This window comes from Acipenser ruthenus, chromosome 17 (genome assembly GCF_902713425.1).
Source record: "Acipenser ruthenus chromosome 17, fAciRut3.2 maternal haplotype, whole genome shotgun sequence".
In the NCBI taxonomy this organism is placed as follows: Eukaryota; Metazoa; Chordata; class Actinopteri; order Acipenseriformes; family Acipenseridae; genus Acipenser; species Acipenser ruthenus.
In genome coordinates, this window is record NC_081205.1 from 22,493,600 (window position 1) to 22,508,744 (window position 15,145).

Sequence of the window (15,145 nt, forward strand, 5' to 3'; positions counted from 1 at the left end):
ACATAGACCAAACTCTCTAGGGATTTGTGTAGATCTAACTTTGAATTCATATTTGGCTTTTTTTGTTTTATTGCAGCTGAGACAACCATTCCAGAAGGTACAACAGCACACACCACTGCACCAGCAACAGCAGCATCCACAACAGGTAAAGTACTGGACATGAGGAAGAAAAGTTAAAAAAAGGTAGGAAAACCTCTTGGAAGATGTTAGGAAATCAGATTTTTAATTCATATTTTGCTTGTGTGTTATTGTAGCTGAGGCAACAACTACAGAAGGAACAGCACTACCAGTTGTCACAGAATCAACAGCAGTATCCACAACAGGTAATGACAGAAAGAAGTGAAACAATTAAAATGTCAAATATTAAATGAACATCTCAATTCATATTGTTTATTTTATTGTATTACAGTTGAAACAACCACTAAAGAAGCCACAACAGCACACACCACAGAACAATTAACAGCAGCATCCACAACAGGTAAATTACCAGACGTGATACACAGAAAGAAATCAAACAAAGACAAACCTCGGAGTAGATTTTTGAATGAATATTATGGAAGCTGAGGCAACAGCCACAGAAACAACAAGAGAACCACACACTGCAGCACCAGCAACATGATATAAAGAATAGAAAGAAAGAAAAAAATATCATTAATAAAGAAACAGTGGAATTCATATTTCTCTTTTTGTTGTATTGTAGCAGAGACAACAACTCTAAAAGATACCACACCTCACACCACAGAGCCATCAACAGAAGCACTCACAACAGGTAAGGAAAATAATTAAAACAAATAACACATTTGCTGAATGCTTTGAAATTCCAGTTTATATGAAATATTTGATTGATTTATTGCAGCTGAGGCAACAACCACAGCAGGAACAACAACAGACAATACAGAACCACCAACAACAGCATCCACAACAGGTAAAGTACTAGAAATGAGGAAAATAATACAGCCCTAGACACGCCTCTCCTTAGTTGTTTGTAAATTAGATTTTGAACTAATATTTTGTCATTTTTTGTTGCAGCTGAGGCAACCACAACAGAAAGAACAACACAAGACATCGTCATAGAATCAACAACAGTAGCATCCACAACAGGTAATACTCATGTAAAAAATAACTGAAATATTGACCAATCTCTCTCTAGATTTTTCCAAATCTAATTTTGAATAAATATTTCACCTTTTTTGTTGCAGCTGGGCCATCCACTACTGAAGGAAAAACAACAGCACACACCACAGAGCCATCAACAGCAGCATCCACAACAGGTAAAGTAGCCCTAGAAACGCCTCCCTTTTGTTGTTTGTAAATTAGATTTTGAACTAATATTTTGTCGTTTTTTGTTGCAGCTGAAGCAACCACTACAGAAGGAACGGCACTAACAGTTGTCACAGAATCAACAGGGGTATCCACAAAAGGTAATGACAGAAAGATGTGAAACACTGAAAATGGCATCAAATTAAATCTAAATTTGAATTCATATTGGCCTTTCTGTTTTATTGCAGCTGAGACAACCACTCCAGAAGGTACAACAGCACACACCACTGCACCAACAACAGCAGCATCCACAACAGGTAATACTCTACTCATGTGGAAAATAATGTAAACATAGACCAAACTCTCTAGGGATTTGTGTATATCTAACTTTGAATTCATATTTGGCTTTTTTTGTTTTATTGCAGCTGAGACAACCATTCCAGAAGGTACAACAGCACACACCACTGCACCAGCAACAGCAACATCCACAACAGGTAAAGTACTGGACATGAGGAAGAAAAGTTAAAAAAAGGTAGGAAAACCTCTTGGAAGATGTTAGGAAGTCAGATTTTTAATTAATATTTTGCTTGTGTGTTATTGTAGTTGAGGCAACAACTACAGAAGGAACAGCACTACCAGTTGTCACAGAATCAACAGCAGTATCCACAACAGGTAATGACAGAAAGAAGTGAAACAATTAAAATGTCAAATATTAAATGAACATCTCAATTCATACTGTTTATTTTATTGTATTACAGTTGAAACAACCACTAAAGAAGCCACAACAGCACACACCACAGAACAATTAACAGCAGCATCCACAACAGGTAAATTACCAGACGTGATACACAGAAAGAAATCAAACAAAGATAAACCTCGGAGTAGATTTTTGAATGAATATTATGGAAGCTGAGGCAACAGCCACAGAAACAACAAGAGAACCACACACTGCAGCACCAGCAACATGATATAAAGAATAGAAAGAAAGAAAAAAAATATCATTAATAAAGAAACAGTGGAATTCATATTTCTCTTTTTGTTGTATTGTAGCAGAGACAACAACTCTAAAAGATACCACACCTCACACCACAGAGCCATCAACAGAAGCACTCACAACAGGTAAGAAAAATAATTAAAACAAATAACACATTTGCTGAATGCTTTGAAATTCCAGTTTATATAAAATATTTGATTGATTTATTGCAGCTGAGGCAACAACCACAGCAGGAACAACAACAGACAATACAGAACCACCAACAACAGCATCCACAACAGGTAAAGTACTAGAAATGAGGAAAATAATACAGCCCTAGACACGCCTCTCCTTAGTTGTTTGTAAATTAGATTTTGAACTAATATTTTGTCATTTTTTGTTGCAGCTGAGGCAACCACAACAGAAAGAACAACACAAGACATCGTCATAGAATCAACAACAGTAGCATCCACAACAGGTAATACTCATGTAAAAAATAACTGAAATATTGACCAATCTCTCTCTAGATATTTCCAAATCTAACTTTGAATTCATATTTAGCATTTTTTTTTACAGCTGAACCATCCACTACTGAAGGAAAAACAACAGCCAACACCTCAGAACCACCAACAACACCATCCACAACAGGTAAAGTACTAGAAATGAGGAAAATAATACAGCCCTAGACACCCCTCTCTTTTGTTGTTTGTAAATTAGATTTTGAACTAATATTTTGTCGTTTTTTGTTGCAGCTGAGGCAACCAGTACAGAAGGAACAGCACTACCAGTTGTCACAGAATCAACAGCGGTATCCACAACAGGTAATGACAGAAAGAAGTGAAATATTGAAAATGGCATCAAATTAAATCTAAATTTGAATTCATATTGGCCTTTCTGTTTTATTGCAGCTGAGACAACCACTCCAGAAGGTACAACAGCACACACCACTGCACCAACAACAGCAGCATCCACAACAGGTAATACTCTACTCATGTGGAAAATAATTGAAACATAGACCAAACTCTCTAGGGATTTGTGTAGATCTAACTTTGAATTCATATTTGGCTTTTTTTGTTTTATTGCAGCTGAGACAACCATTCCAGAAGGTACAACAGCACACACCACTGCACCAGCAACAGCAGCATCCACAACAGGTAAAGTACTGGACATGAGGAAGAAAAGTTAAAAAAAGGTAGGAAAACCTCTTGGAAGATGTTAGGAAATCAGATTTTTAATTCATATTTTGCTTGTGTGTTATTGTAGCTGAGGCAACAACTACAGAAGGAACAGCACTACCAGTTGTCACAGAATCAACAGCAGTATCCACAACAGGTAATGACAGAAAGAAGTGAAACAATTAAAATGTCAAATATTAAATGAACATCTCAATTCATATTGTTTATTTTATTGTATTACAGTTGAAACAACCACTAAAGAAGCCACAACAGCACACGCCACAGAACAATTAACAGCAGCATCCACAACAGGTAAATTACCAGACGTGATACACAGAAAGAAATCAAACAAAGACAAACCTTGGAGTAGATTTTTGAATGAATATTATGGAAGCTGAGGCAACAGCCACAGAAACAACAAGAGAACCACACACTGCAGCACCAGCAACATGATATAAAGAATAGAAAGAAAGAAAAAAAATATCATTAATAAAGAAACAGTGGAATTCATATTTCTCTTTTTGTTGTATTGTAGCAGAGACAACAACTCTAAAAGATACCACACCTCACACCACAGAGCCATCAACAGAAGCACTCACAACAGGTAAGAAAAATAATTAAAACAAATAACACATTTGCTGAATGCTTTGAAATTCCAGTTTATATGAAATATTTGATTGATTTATTGCAGCTGAGGCAACAACCACAGCAGGAACAACAACAGACAATACAGAACCACCAACAACAGCATCCACAACAGGTAAAGTACTAGAAATGAGGAAAATAATACAGCCCTAGACACGCCTCTCCTTAGTTGTTTGTAAATTAGATTTTGAACTAATATTTTGTCATTTTTTGTTGCAGCTGAGGCAACCACAACAGAAAGAACAACACAAGACATCGTCATAGAATCAACAACAGTAGCATCCACAACAGGTAATACTCATGTAAAAAATAACTGAAATATTGACCAATCTCTCTCTAGATTTTTCCAAATCTAATTTTGAATAAATATTTCACCTTTTTTGTTGCAGCTGGGCCATCCACTACTGAAGGAAAAACAACAGCACACACCACAGAGCCATCAACAGCAGCATCCACAACAGGTAAAGTAGCCCTAGAAACGCCTCCCTTTTGTTGTTTGTAAATTAGATTTTGAACTAATATATTGTCGTTTTTTGTTGCAGCTGAAGCAACCACTACAGAAGGAACGGCACTAACAGTTGTCACAGAATCAACAGGGGTATCCACAAAAGGTAATGACAGAAAGATGTGAAACACTGAAAATGGCATCAAATTAAATCTAAATTTGAATTCATATTGGCCTTTCTGTTTTATTGCAGCTGAGACAACCACTCCAGAAGGTACAACAGCACACACCACTGCACCAACAACAGCAGCATCCACAACAGGTAATACTCTACTCATGTAGAAAATAATGTAAACGTAGACCAAACTCTCTAGAGATTTGTGTAGATCTAACTTTGAATTCATATTTAGCATTTTTTTTTACAGCTGAACCATCCACTACTGAAGGAAAAACAACAGCCAACACCTCAGAACCACCAACAACACCATCCACAACAGGTAAAGTACTAGAAATGAGGAAAATAATACAGCCCTAGACACCCCTCTCTTTTGTTGTTTGTAAATTAGATTTTGAACTAATATTTTGTCGTTTTTTGTTGCAGCTGAGGCAACCAGTACAGAAGGAACAGCACTACCAGTTGTCACAGAATCAACAGCGGTATCCACAACAGGTAATGACAGAAAGAAGTGAAATATTGAAAATGGCATCAAATTAAATCTAAATTTGAATTCATATTGGCCTTTCTGTTTTATTGCAGCTGAGACAACCACTCCAGAAGGTACAACAGCACACACCACTGCACCAACAACAGCAGCATCCACAACAGGTAATACTCTACTCATGTGGAAAATAATTGAAACATAGACCAAACTCTCTAGGGATTTGTGTAGATCTAACTTTGAATTCATATTTGGCTTTTTTTGTTTTATTGCAGCTGAGACAACCATTCCAGAAGGTACAACAGCACACACCACTGCACCAGCAACAGCAGCATCCACAACAGGTAAAGTACTGGACATGAGGAAGAAAAGTTAAAAAAAGGTAGGAAAACCTCTTGGAAGATGTTAGGAAATCAGATTTTTAATTCATATTTTGCTTGTGTGTTATTGTAGCTGAGGCAACAACTACAGAAGGAACAGCACTACCAGTTGTCACAGAATCAACAGCAGTATCCACAACAGGTAATGACAGAAAGAAGTGAAACAATTAAAATGTCAAATATTAAATGAACATCTCAATTCATATTGTTTATTTTATTGTATTACAGTTGAAACAACCACTAAAGAAGCCACAACAGCACACACCACAGAACAATTAACAGCAGCATCCACAACAGGTAAATTACCAGACGTGATACACAGAAAGAAATCAAACAAAGACAAACCTCGGAGTAGATTTTTGAATGAATATTATGGAAGCTGAGGCAACAGCCACAGAAACAACAAGAGAACCACACACTGCAGCACCAGCAACATGATATAAAGAATAGAAAGAAAGAAAAAAATATCATTAATAAAGAAACAGTGGAATTCATATTTCTCTTTTTGTTGTATTGTAGCAGAGACAACAACTCTAAAAGATACCACACCTCACACCACAGAGCCATCAACAGAAGCACTCACAACAGGTAAGGAAAATAATTAAAACAAATAACACATTTGCTGAATGCTTTGAAATTCCAGTTTATATGAAATATTTGATTGATTTATTGCAGCTGAGGCAACAACCACAGCAGGAACAACAACAGACAATACAGAACCACCAACAACAGCATCCACAACAGGTAAAGTACTAGAAATGAGGAAAATAATACAGCCCTAGACACGCCTCTCCTTAGTTGTTTGTAAATTAGATTTTGAACTAATATTTTGTCATTTTTTGTTGCAGCTGAGGCAACCACAACAGAAAGAACAACACAAGACATCGTCATAGAATCAACAACAGTAGCATCCACAACAGGTAATACTCATGTAAAAAATAACTGAAATATTGACCAATCTCTCTCTAGATTTTTCCAAATCTAATTTTGAATAAATATTTCACCTTTTTTGTTGCAGCTGGGCCATCCACTACTGAAGGAAAAACAACAGCACACACCACAGAGCCATCAACAGCAGCATCCACAACAGGTAAAGTAGCCCTAGAAACGCCTCCCTTTTGTTGTTTGTAAATTAGATTTTGAACTAATATTTTGTCGTTTTTTGTTGCAGCTGAAGCAACCACTACAGAAGGAACGGCACTAACAGTTGTCACAGAATCAACAGGGGTATCCACAAAAGGTAATGACAGAAAGATGTGAAACACTGAAAATGGCATCAAATTAAATCTAAATTTGAATTCATATTGGCCTTTCTGTTTTATTGCAGCTGAGACAACCACTCCAGAAGGTACAACAGCACACACCACTGCACCAACAACAGCAGCATCCACAACAGGTAATACTCTACTCATGTGGAAAATAATGTAAACATAGACCAAACTCTCTAGGGATTTGTGTATATCTAACTTTGAATTCATATTTGGCTTTTTTTGTTTTATTGCAGCTGAGACAACCATTCCAGAAGGTACAACAGCACACACCACTGCACCAGCAACAGCAGCATCCACAACAGGTAAAGTACTGGACATGAGGAAGAAAAGTTAAAAAAAGGTAGGAAAACCTCTTGGAAGATGTTAGGAAATCAGATTTTTAATTCATATTTTGCTTGTGTGTTATTGTAGCTGAGGCAACAACTACAGAAGGAACAGCACTACCAGTTGTCACAGAATCAACAGCAGTATCCACAACAGGTAATGACAGAAAGAAGTGAAACAATTAAAATGTCAAATATTAAATGAACATCTCAATTCATATTGTTTATTTTATTGTATTACAGTTGAAACAACCACTAAAGAAGCCACAACAGCACACACCACAGAACAATTAACAGCAGCATCCACAACAGGTAAATTACCAGACGTGATACACAGAAAGAAATCAAACAAAGACAAACCTCGGAGTAGATTTTTGAATGAATATTATGGAAGCTGAGGCAACAGCCACAGAAACAACAAGAGAACCACACACTGCAGCACCAGCAACATGATATAAAGAATAGAAAGAAAGAAAAAAATATCATTAATAAAGAAACAGTGGAATTCATATTTCTCTTTTTGTTGTATTGTAGCAGAGACAACAACTCTAAAAGATACCACACCTCACACCACAGAGCCATCAACAGAAGCACTCACAACAGGTAAGGAAAATAATTAAAACAAATAACACATTTGCTGAATGCTTTGAAATTCCAGTTTATATGAAATATTTGATTGATTTATTGCAGCTGAGGCAACAACCACAGCAGGAACAACAACAGACAATACAGAACCACCAACAACAGCATCCACAACAGGTAAAGTACTAGAAATGAGGAAAATAATACAGCCCTAGACACGCCTCTCCTTAGTTGTTTGTAAATTAGATTTTGAACTAATATTTTGTCATTTTTTGTTGCAGCTGAGGCAACCACAACAGAAAGAACAACACAAGACATCGTCATAGAATCAACAACAGTAGCATCCACAACAGGTAATACTCATGTAAAAAATAACTGAAATATTGACCAATCTCTCTCTAGATTTTTCCAAATCTAATTTTGAATAAATATTTCACCTTTTTTGTTGCAGCTGGGCCATCCACTACTGAAGGAAAAACAACAGCACACACCACAGAGCCATCAACAGCAGCATCCACAACAGGTAAAGTAGCCCTAGAAACGCCTCCCTTTTGTTGTTTGTAAATTAGATTTTGAACTAATATTTTGTCGTTTTTTGTTGCAGCTGAAGCAACCACTACAGAAGGAACGGCACTAACAGTTGTCACAGAATCAACAGGGGTATCCACAAAAGGTAATGACAGAAAGATGTGAAACACTGAAAATGGCATCAAATTAAATCTAAATTTGAATTCATATTGGCCTTTCTGTTTTATTGCAGCTGAGACAACCACTCCAGAAGGTACAACAGCACACACCACTGCACCAACAACAGCAGCATCCACAACAGGTAATACTCTACTCATGTGGAAAATAATGTAAACATAGACCAAACTCTCTAGGGATTTGTGTATATCTAACTTTGAATTCATATTTGGCTTTTTTTGTTTTATTGCAGCTGAGACAACCATTCCAGAAGGTACAACAGCACACACCACTGCACCAGCAACAGCAACATCCACAACAGGTAAAGTACTGGACATGAGGAAGAAAAGTTAAAAAAAGGTAGGAAAACCTCTTGGAAGATGTTAGGAAGTCAGATTTTTAATTAATATTTTGCTTGTGTGTTATTGTAGTTGAGGCAACAACTACAGAAGGAACAGCACTACCAGTTGTCACAGAATCAACAGCAGTATCCACAACAGGTAATGACAGAAAGAAGTGAAACAATTAAAATGTCAAATATTAAATGAACATCTCAATTCATACTGTTTATTTTATTGTATTACAGTTGAAACAACCACTAAAGAAGCCACAACAGCACACACCACAGAACAATTAACAGCAGCATCCACAACAGGTAAATTACCAGACGTGATACACAGAAAGAAATCAAACAAAGATAAACCTCGGAGTAGATTTTTGAATGAATATTATGGAAGCTGAGGCATCAGCCACAGAAACAACAAGAGAACCACACACTGCAGCACCAGCAACATGATATAAAGAATAGAAAGAAAGAAAAAAAATATCATTAATAAAGAAACAGTGGAATTCATATTTCTCTTTTTGTTGTATTGTAGCAGAGACAACAACTCTAAAAGATACCACACCTCACACCACAGAGCCATCAACAGAAGCACTCACAACAGGTAAGAAAAATAATTAAAACAAATAACACATTTGCTGAATGCTTTGAAATTCCAGTTTATATAAAATATTTGATTGATTTATTGCAGCTGAGGCAACAACCACAGCAGGAACAACAACAGACAATACAGAACCACCAACAACAGCATCCACAACAGGTAAAGTACTAGAAATGAGGAAAATAATACAGCCCTAGACACGCCTCTCCTTAGTTGTTTGTAAATTAGATTTTGAACTAATATTTTGTCATTTTTTGTTGCAGCTGAGGCAACCACAACAGAAAGAACAACACAAGACATCGTCATAGAATCAACAACAGTAGCATCCACAACAGGTAATACTCATGTAAAAAATAACTGAAATATTGACCAATCTCTCTCTAGATTTTTCCAAATCTAACTTTGAATTCATATTTAGCATTTTTTTTTACAGCTGAACCATCCACTACTGAAGGAAAAACAACAGCCAACACCTCAGAACCACCAACAACACCATCCACAACAGGTAAAGTACTAGAAATGAGGAAAATAATACAGCCCTAGACACCCCTCTCTTTTGTTGTTTGTAAATTAGATTTTGAACTAATATTTTGTCGTTTTTTGTTGCAGCTGAGGCAACCAGTACAGAAGGAACAGCACTACCAGTTGTCACAGAATCAACAGCGGTATCCACAACAGGTAATGACAGAAAGAAGTGAAATATTGAAAATGGCATCAAATTAAATCTAAATTTGAATTCATATTGGCCTTTCTGTTTTATTGCAGCTGAGACAACCACTCCAGAAGGTACAACAGCACACACCACTGCACCAACAACAGCAGCATCCACAACAGGTAATACTCTACTCATGTGGAAAATAATGTAAACATAGACCAAACTCTCTAGGGATTTGTGTAGATCTAACTTTGAATTCATATTTGGCTTTTTTTGTTTTATTGCAGCTGAGACAACCATTCCAGAAGGTACAACAGCACACACCACTGCACCAGCAACAGCAGCATCCACAACAGGTAAAGTACTGGACATGAGGAAGAAAAGTTAAAAAAAGGTAGGAAAACCTCTTGGAAGATGTTAGGAAATCAGATTTTTAATTCATATTTTGCTTGTGTGTTATTGTAGCTGAGGCAACAACTACAGAAGGAACAGCACTACCAGTTGTCACAGAATCAACAGCAGTATCCACAACAGGTAATGACAGAAAGAAGTGAAACAATTAAAATGTCAAATATTAAATGAACATCTCAATTCATATTGTTTATTTTATTGTATTACAGTTGAAACAACCACTAAAGAAGCCACAACAGCACACACCACAGAACAATTAACAGCAGCATCCACAACAGGTAAATTACCAGACGTGATACACAGAAAGAAATCAAACAAAGACAAACCTTGGAGTAGATTTTTGAATGAATATTATGGAAGCTGAGGCAACAGCCACAGAAACAACAAGAGAACCACACACTGCAGCACCAGCAACATGATATAAAGAATAGAAAGAAAGAAAAAAAATATCATTAATAAAGAAACAGTGGAATTCATATTTCTCTTTTTGTTGTATTGTAGCAGAGACAACAACTCTAAAAGATACCACACCTCACACCACAGAGCCATCAACAGAAGCACTCACAACAGGTAAGAAAAATAATTAAAACAAATAACACATTTGCTGAATGCTTTGAAATTCCAGTTTATATGAAATATTTGATTGATTTATTGCAGCTGAGGCAACAACCACAGCAGGAACAACAACAGACAATACAGAACCACCAACAACAGCATCCACAACAGGTAAAGTACTAGAAATGAGGAAAATAATACAGCCCTAGACACGCCTCTCCTTAGTTGTTTGTAAATTAGATTTTGAACTAATATTTTGTCATTTTTTGTTGCAGCTGAGGCAACCACAACAGAAAGAACAACACAAGACATCGTCATAGAATCAACAACAGTAGCATCCACAACAGGTAATACTCATGTAAAAAATAACTGAAATATTGACCAATCTCTCTCTAGATTTTTCCAAATCTAATTTTGAATAAATATTTCACCTTTTTTGTTGCAGCTGGGCCATCCACTACTGAAGGAAAAACAACAGCACACACCACAGAGCCATCAACAGCAGCATCCACAACAGGTAAAGTAGCCCTAGAAACGCCTCCCTTTTGTTGTTTGTAAATTAGATTTTGAACTAATATATTGTCGTTTTTTGTTGCAGCTGAAGCAACCACTACAGAAGGAACGGCACTAACAGTTGTCACAGAATCAACAGGGGTATCCACAAAAGGTAATGACAGAAAGATGTGAAACACTGAAAATGGCATCAAATTAAATCTAAATTTGAATTCATATTGGCCTTTCTGTTTTATTGCAGCTGAGACAACCACTCCAGAAGGTACAACAGCACACACCACTGCACCAACAACAGCAGCATCCACAACAGGTAATACTCTACTCATGTAGAAAATAATGTAAACGTAGACCAAACTCTCTAGAGATTTGTGTAGATCTAACTTTGAATTCTTATTTGGCATTTATTTTGTTTTATTGCAGCTGAGACAACCACTCCAGAAGGTACAACAGCACACACCACTGCACCAACAACAGCAGCATCCACAACAGGTAATACTCTACTCATGTGGAAAATAATGTAAACATAGACCAAACTCTCTAGAGATTTGTGTAGATCTAACTTTGAATTCATATTTAGCATTTTTTTTTACAGCTGAACCATCCACTACTGAAGGAAAAACAACAGCCAACACCTCAGAACCACCAACAACACCATCCACAACAGGTAAAGTACTAGAAATGAGGAAAATAATACAGCCCTAGACACCCCTCTCTTTTGTTGTTTGTAAATTAGATTTTGAACTAATATTTTGTCGTTTTTTGTTGCAGCTGAGGCAACCAGTACAGAAGGAACAGCACTACCAGTTGTCACAGAATCAACAGCGGTATCCACAACAGGTAATGACAGAAAGAAGTGAAATATTGAAAATGGCATCAAATTAAATCTAAATTTGAATTCATATTGGCCTTTCTGTTTTATTGCAGCTGAGACAACCACTCCAGAAGGTACAACAGCACACACCACTGCACCAACAACAGCAGCATCCACAACAGGTAATACTCTACTCATGTGGAAAATAATTGAAACATAGACCAAACTCTCTAGGGATTTGTGTAGATCTAACTTTGAATTCATATTTGGCTTTTTTTGTTTTATTGCAGCTGAGACAACCATTCCAGAAGGTACAACAGCACACACCACTGCACCAGCAACAGCAGCATCCACAACAGGTAAAGTACTGGACATGAGGAAGAAAAGTTAAAAAAAGGTAGGAAAACCTCTTGGAAGATGTTAGGAAATCAGATTTTTAATTCATATTTTGCTTGTGTGTTATTGTAGCTGAGGCAACAACTACAGAAGGAACAGCACTACCAGTTGTCACAGAATCAACAGCAGTATCCACAACAGGTAATGACAGAAAGAAGTGAAACAATTAAAATGTCAAATATTAAATGAACATCTCAATTCATATTGTTTATTTTATTGTATTACAGTTGAAACAACCACTAAAGAAGCCACAACAGCACACACCACAGAACAATTAACAGCAGCATCCACAACAGGTAAATTACCAGACGTGATACACAGAAAGAAATCAAACAAAGACAAACCTCGGAGTAGATTTTTGAATGAATATTATGGAAGCTGAGGCAACAGCCACAGAAACAACAAGAGAACCACACACTGCAGCACCAGCAACATGATATAAAGAATAGAAAGAAAGAAAAAAATATCATTAATAAAGAAACAGTGGAATTCATATTTCTCTTTTTGTTGTATTGTAGCAGAGACAACAACTCTAAAAGATACCACACCTCACACCACAGAGCCATCAACAGAAGCACTCACAACAGGTAAGGAAAATAATTAAAACAAATAACACATTTGCTGAATGCTTTGAAATTCCAGTTTATATGAAATATTTGATTGATTTATTGCAGCTGAGGCAACAACCACAGCAGGAACAACAACAGACAATACAGAACCACCAACAACAGCATCCACAACAGGTAAAGTACTAGAAATGAGGAAAATAATACAGCCCTAGACACGCCTCTCCTTAGTTGTTTGTAAATTAGATTTTGAACTAATATTTTGTCATTTTTTGTTGCAGCTGAGGCAACCACAACAGAAAGAACAACACAAGACATCGTCATAGAATCAACAACAGTAGCATCCACAACAGGTAATACTCATGTAAAAAATAACTGAAATATTGACCAATCTCTCTCTAGATTTTTCCAAATCTAACTTTGAATTCATATTTAGCATTTTTTTTTACAGCTGAACCATCCACTACTGAAGGAAAAACAACAGCCAACACCTCAGAACCACCAACAACACCATCCACAACAGGTAAAGTACTAGAAATGAGGAAAATAATACAGCCCTAGACACCCCTCTCTTTTGTTGTTTGTAAATTAGATTTTGAACTAATATTTTGTCGTTTTTTGTTGCAGCTGAGGCAACCAGTACAGAAGGAACAGCACTACCAGTTGTCACAGAATCAACAGCGGTATCCACAACAGGTAATGACAGAAAGAAGTGAAATATTGAAAATGGCATCAAATTAAATCTAAATTTGAATTCATATTGGCCTTTCTGTTTTATTGCAGCTGAGACAACCACTCCAGAAGGTACAACAGCACACACCACTGCACCAACAACAGCAGCATCCACAACAGGTAATACTCTACTCATGTGGAAAATAATTGAAACATAGACCAAACTCTCTAGGGATTTGTGTAGATCTAACTTTGAATTCATATTTGGCTTTTTTTGTTTTATTGCAGCTGAGACAACCATTCCAGAAGGTACAACAGCACACACCACTGCACCAGCAACAGCAGCATCCACAACAGGTAAAGTACTGGACATGAGGAAGAAAAGTTAAAAAAAGGTAGGAAAACCTCTTGGAAGATGTTAGGAAATCAGATTTTTAATTCATATTTTGCTTGTGTGTTATTGTAGCTGAGGCAACAACTACAGAAGGAACAGCACTACCAGTTGTCACAGAATCAACAGCAGTATCCACAACAGGTAATGACAGAAAGAAGTGAAACAATTAAAATGTCAAATATTAAATGAACATCTCAATTCATATTGTTTATTTTATTGTATTACAGTTGAAACAACCACTAAAGAAGCCACAACAGCACACACCACAGAACAATTAACAGCAGCATCCACAACAGGTAAATTACCAGACGTGATACACAGAAAGAAATCAAACAAAGACAAACCTCGGAGTAGATTTTTGAATGAATATTATGGAAGCTGAGGCAACAGCCACAGAAACAACAAGAGAACCACACACTGCAGCACCAGCAACATGATATAAAGAATAGAAAGAAAGAAAAAAATATCATTAATAAAGAAACAGTGGAATTCATATTTCTCTTTTTGTTGTATTGTAGCAGAGACAACAACTCTAAAAGATACCACACCTCACACCACAGAGCCATCAACAGAAGCACTCACAACAGGTAAGAAAAATGATTAAAACAAATAACACATTTGCTGAATGCTTTGAAATTCCAGTTTATATGAAATATTTGATTGATTTATTGCAGCTGAGGCAACAACCACAGCAGGAACAACAACAGACAATACAGAACCACCAACAACAGCATCCACAACAGGTAAAGTACTAGAAATGAGGAAAATAATACAGCCCTAGACACGCCTCTCCTTAGTTGTTTGTAAATTAGATTTTGAACTAATATTTTG

The 15,145-nt window shown here is 36.5% G+C and overlaps 1 protein-coding gene across 1 annotated transcript in view; it reads left to right on the forward strand.

Moving 5' to 3' along the window:
- The window catches only part of LOC117422850 (mucin-4-like), an 85,431-nt gene that overhangs the window by 46,122 nt on the left and 24,164 nt on the right, over positions 1–15,145 (forward strand). The window contains exons 147-197 of the mRNA XM_058990492.1: positions 255–323; positions 701–769; positions 857–925; positions 1,030–1,101; positions 1,353–1,421; positions 1,864–1,932; positions 2,311–2,379; positions 2,467–2,535; positions 2,640–2,711; positions 2,810–2,881; positions 2,986–3,054; positions 3,497–3,565; positions 3,652–3,720; positions 3,944–4,012; positions 4,100–4,168; positions 4,273–4,344; positions 4,596–4,664; positions 4,924–4,995; positions 5,100–5,168; positions 5,611–5,679; positions 6,057–6,125; positions 6,213–6,281; positions 6,386–6,457; positions 6,709–6,777; positions 7,220–7,288; positions 7,666–7,734; positions 7,822–7,890; positions 7,995–8,066; positions 8,318–8,386; positions 8,829–8,897; positions 9,276–9,344; positions 9,432–9,500; positions 9,605–9,676; positions 9,775–9,846; positions 9,951–10,019; positions 10,462–10,530; positions 10,909–10,977; positions 11,065–11,133; positions 11,238–11,309; positions 11,561–11,629; positions 12,068–12,139; positions 12,244–12,312; positions 12,755–12,823; positions 13,201–13,269; positions 13,357–13,425; positions 13,530–13,601; positions 13,700–13,771; positions 13,876–13,944; positions 14,387–14,455; positions 14,833–14,901; positions 14,989–15,057. Of these exons, the coding sequence (XP_058846475.1) occupies positions 255–323; positions 701–769; positions 857–925; positions 1,030–1,101; positions 1,353–1,421; positions 1,864–1,932; positions 2,311–2,379; positions 2,467–2,535; positions 2,640–2,711; positions 2,810–2,881; positions 2,986–3,054; positions 3,497–3,565; positions 3,652–3,720; positions 3,944–4,012; positions 4,100–4,168; positions 4,273–4,344; positions 4,596–4,664; positions 4,924–4,995; positions 5,100–5,168; positions 5,611–5,679; positions 6,057–6,125; positions 6,213–6,281; positions 6,386–6,457; positions 6,709–6,777; positions 7,220–7,288; positions 7,666–7,734; positions 7,822–7,890; positions 7,995–8,066; positions 8,318–8,386; positions 8,829–8,897; positions 9,276–9,344; positions 9,432–9,500; positions 9,605–9,676; positions 9,775–9,846; positions 9,951–10,019; positions 10,462–10,530; positions 10,909–10,977; positions 11,065–11,133; positions 11,238–11,309; positions 11,561–11,629; positions 12,068–12,139; positions 12,244–12,312; positions 12,755–12,823; positions 13,201–13,269; positions 13,357–13,425; positions 13,530–13,601; positions 13,700–13,771; positions 13,876–13,944; positions 14,387–14,455; positions 14,833–14,901; positions 14,989–15,057 (3,558 nt within the window). The remainder of the gene's footprint in view (positions 1–254; positions 324–700; positions 770–856; positions 926–1,029; positions 1,102–1,352; positions 1,422–1,863; positions 1,933–2,310; positions 2,380–2,466; positions 2,536–2,639; positions 2,712–2,809; positions 2,882–2,985; positions 3,055–3,496; positions 3,566–3,651; positions 3,721–3,943; positions 4,013–4,099; positions 4,169–4,272; positions 4,345–4,595; positions 4,665–4,923; positions 4,996–5,099; positions 5,169–5,610; positions 5,680–6,056; positions 6,126–6,212; positions 6,282–6,385; positions 6,458–6,708; positions 6,778–7,219; positions 7,289–7,665; positions 7,735–7,821; positions 7,891–7,994; positions 8,067–8,317; positions 8,387–8,828; positions 8,898–9,275; positions 9,345–9,431; positions 9,501–9,604; positions 9,677–9,774; positions 9,847–9,950; positions 10,020–10,461; positions 10,531–10,908; positions 10,978–11,064; positions 11,134–11,237; positions 11,310–11,560; positions 11,630–12,067; positions 12,140–12,243; positions 12,313–12,754; positions 12,824–13,200; positions 13,270–13,356; positions 13,426–13,529; positions 13,602–13,699; positions 13,772–13,875; positions 13,945–14,386; positions 14,456–14,832; positions 14,902–14,988; positions 15,058–15,145) is intronic.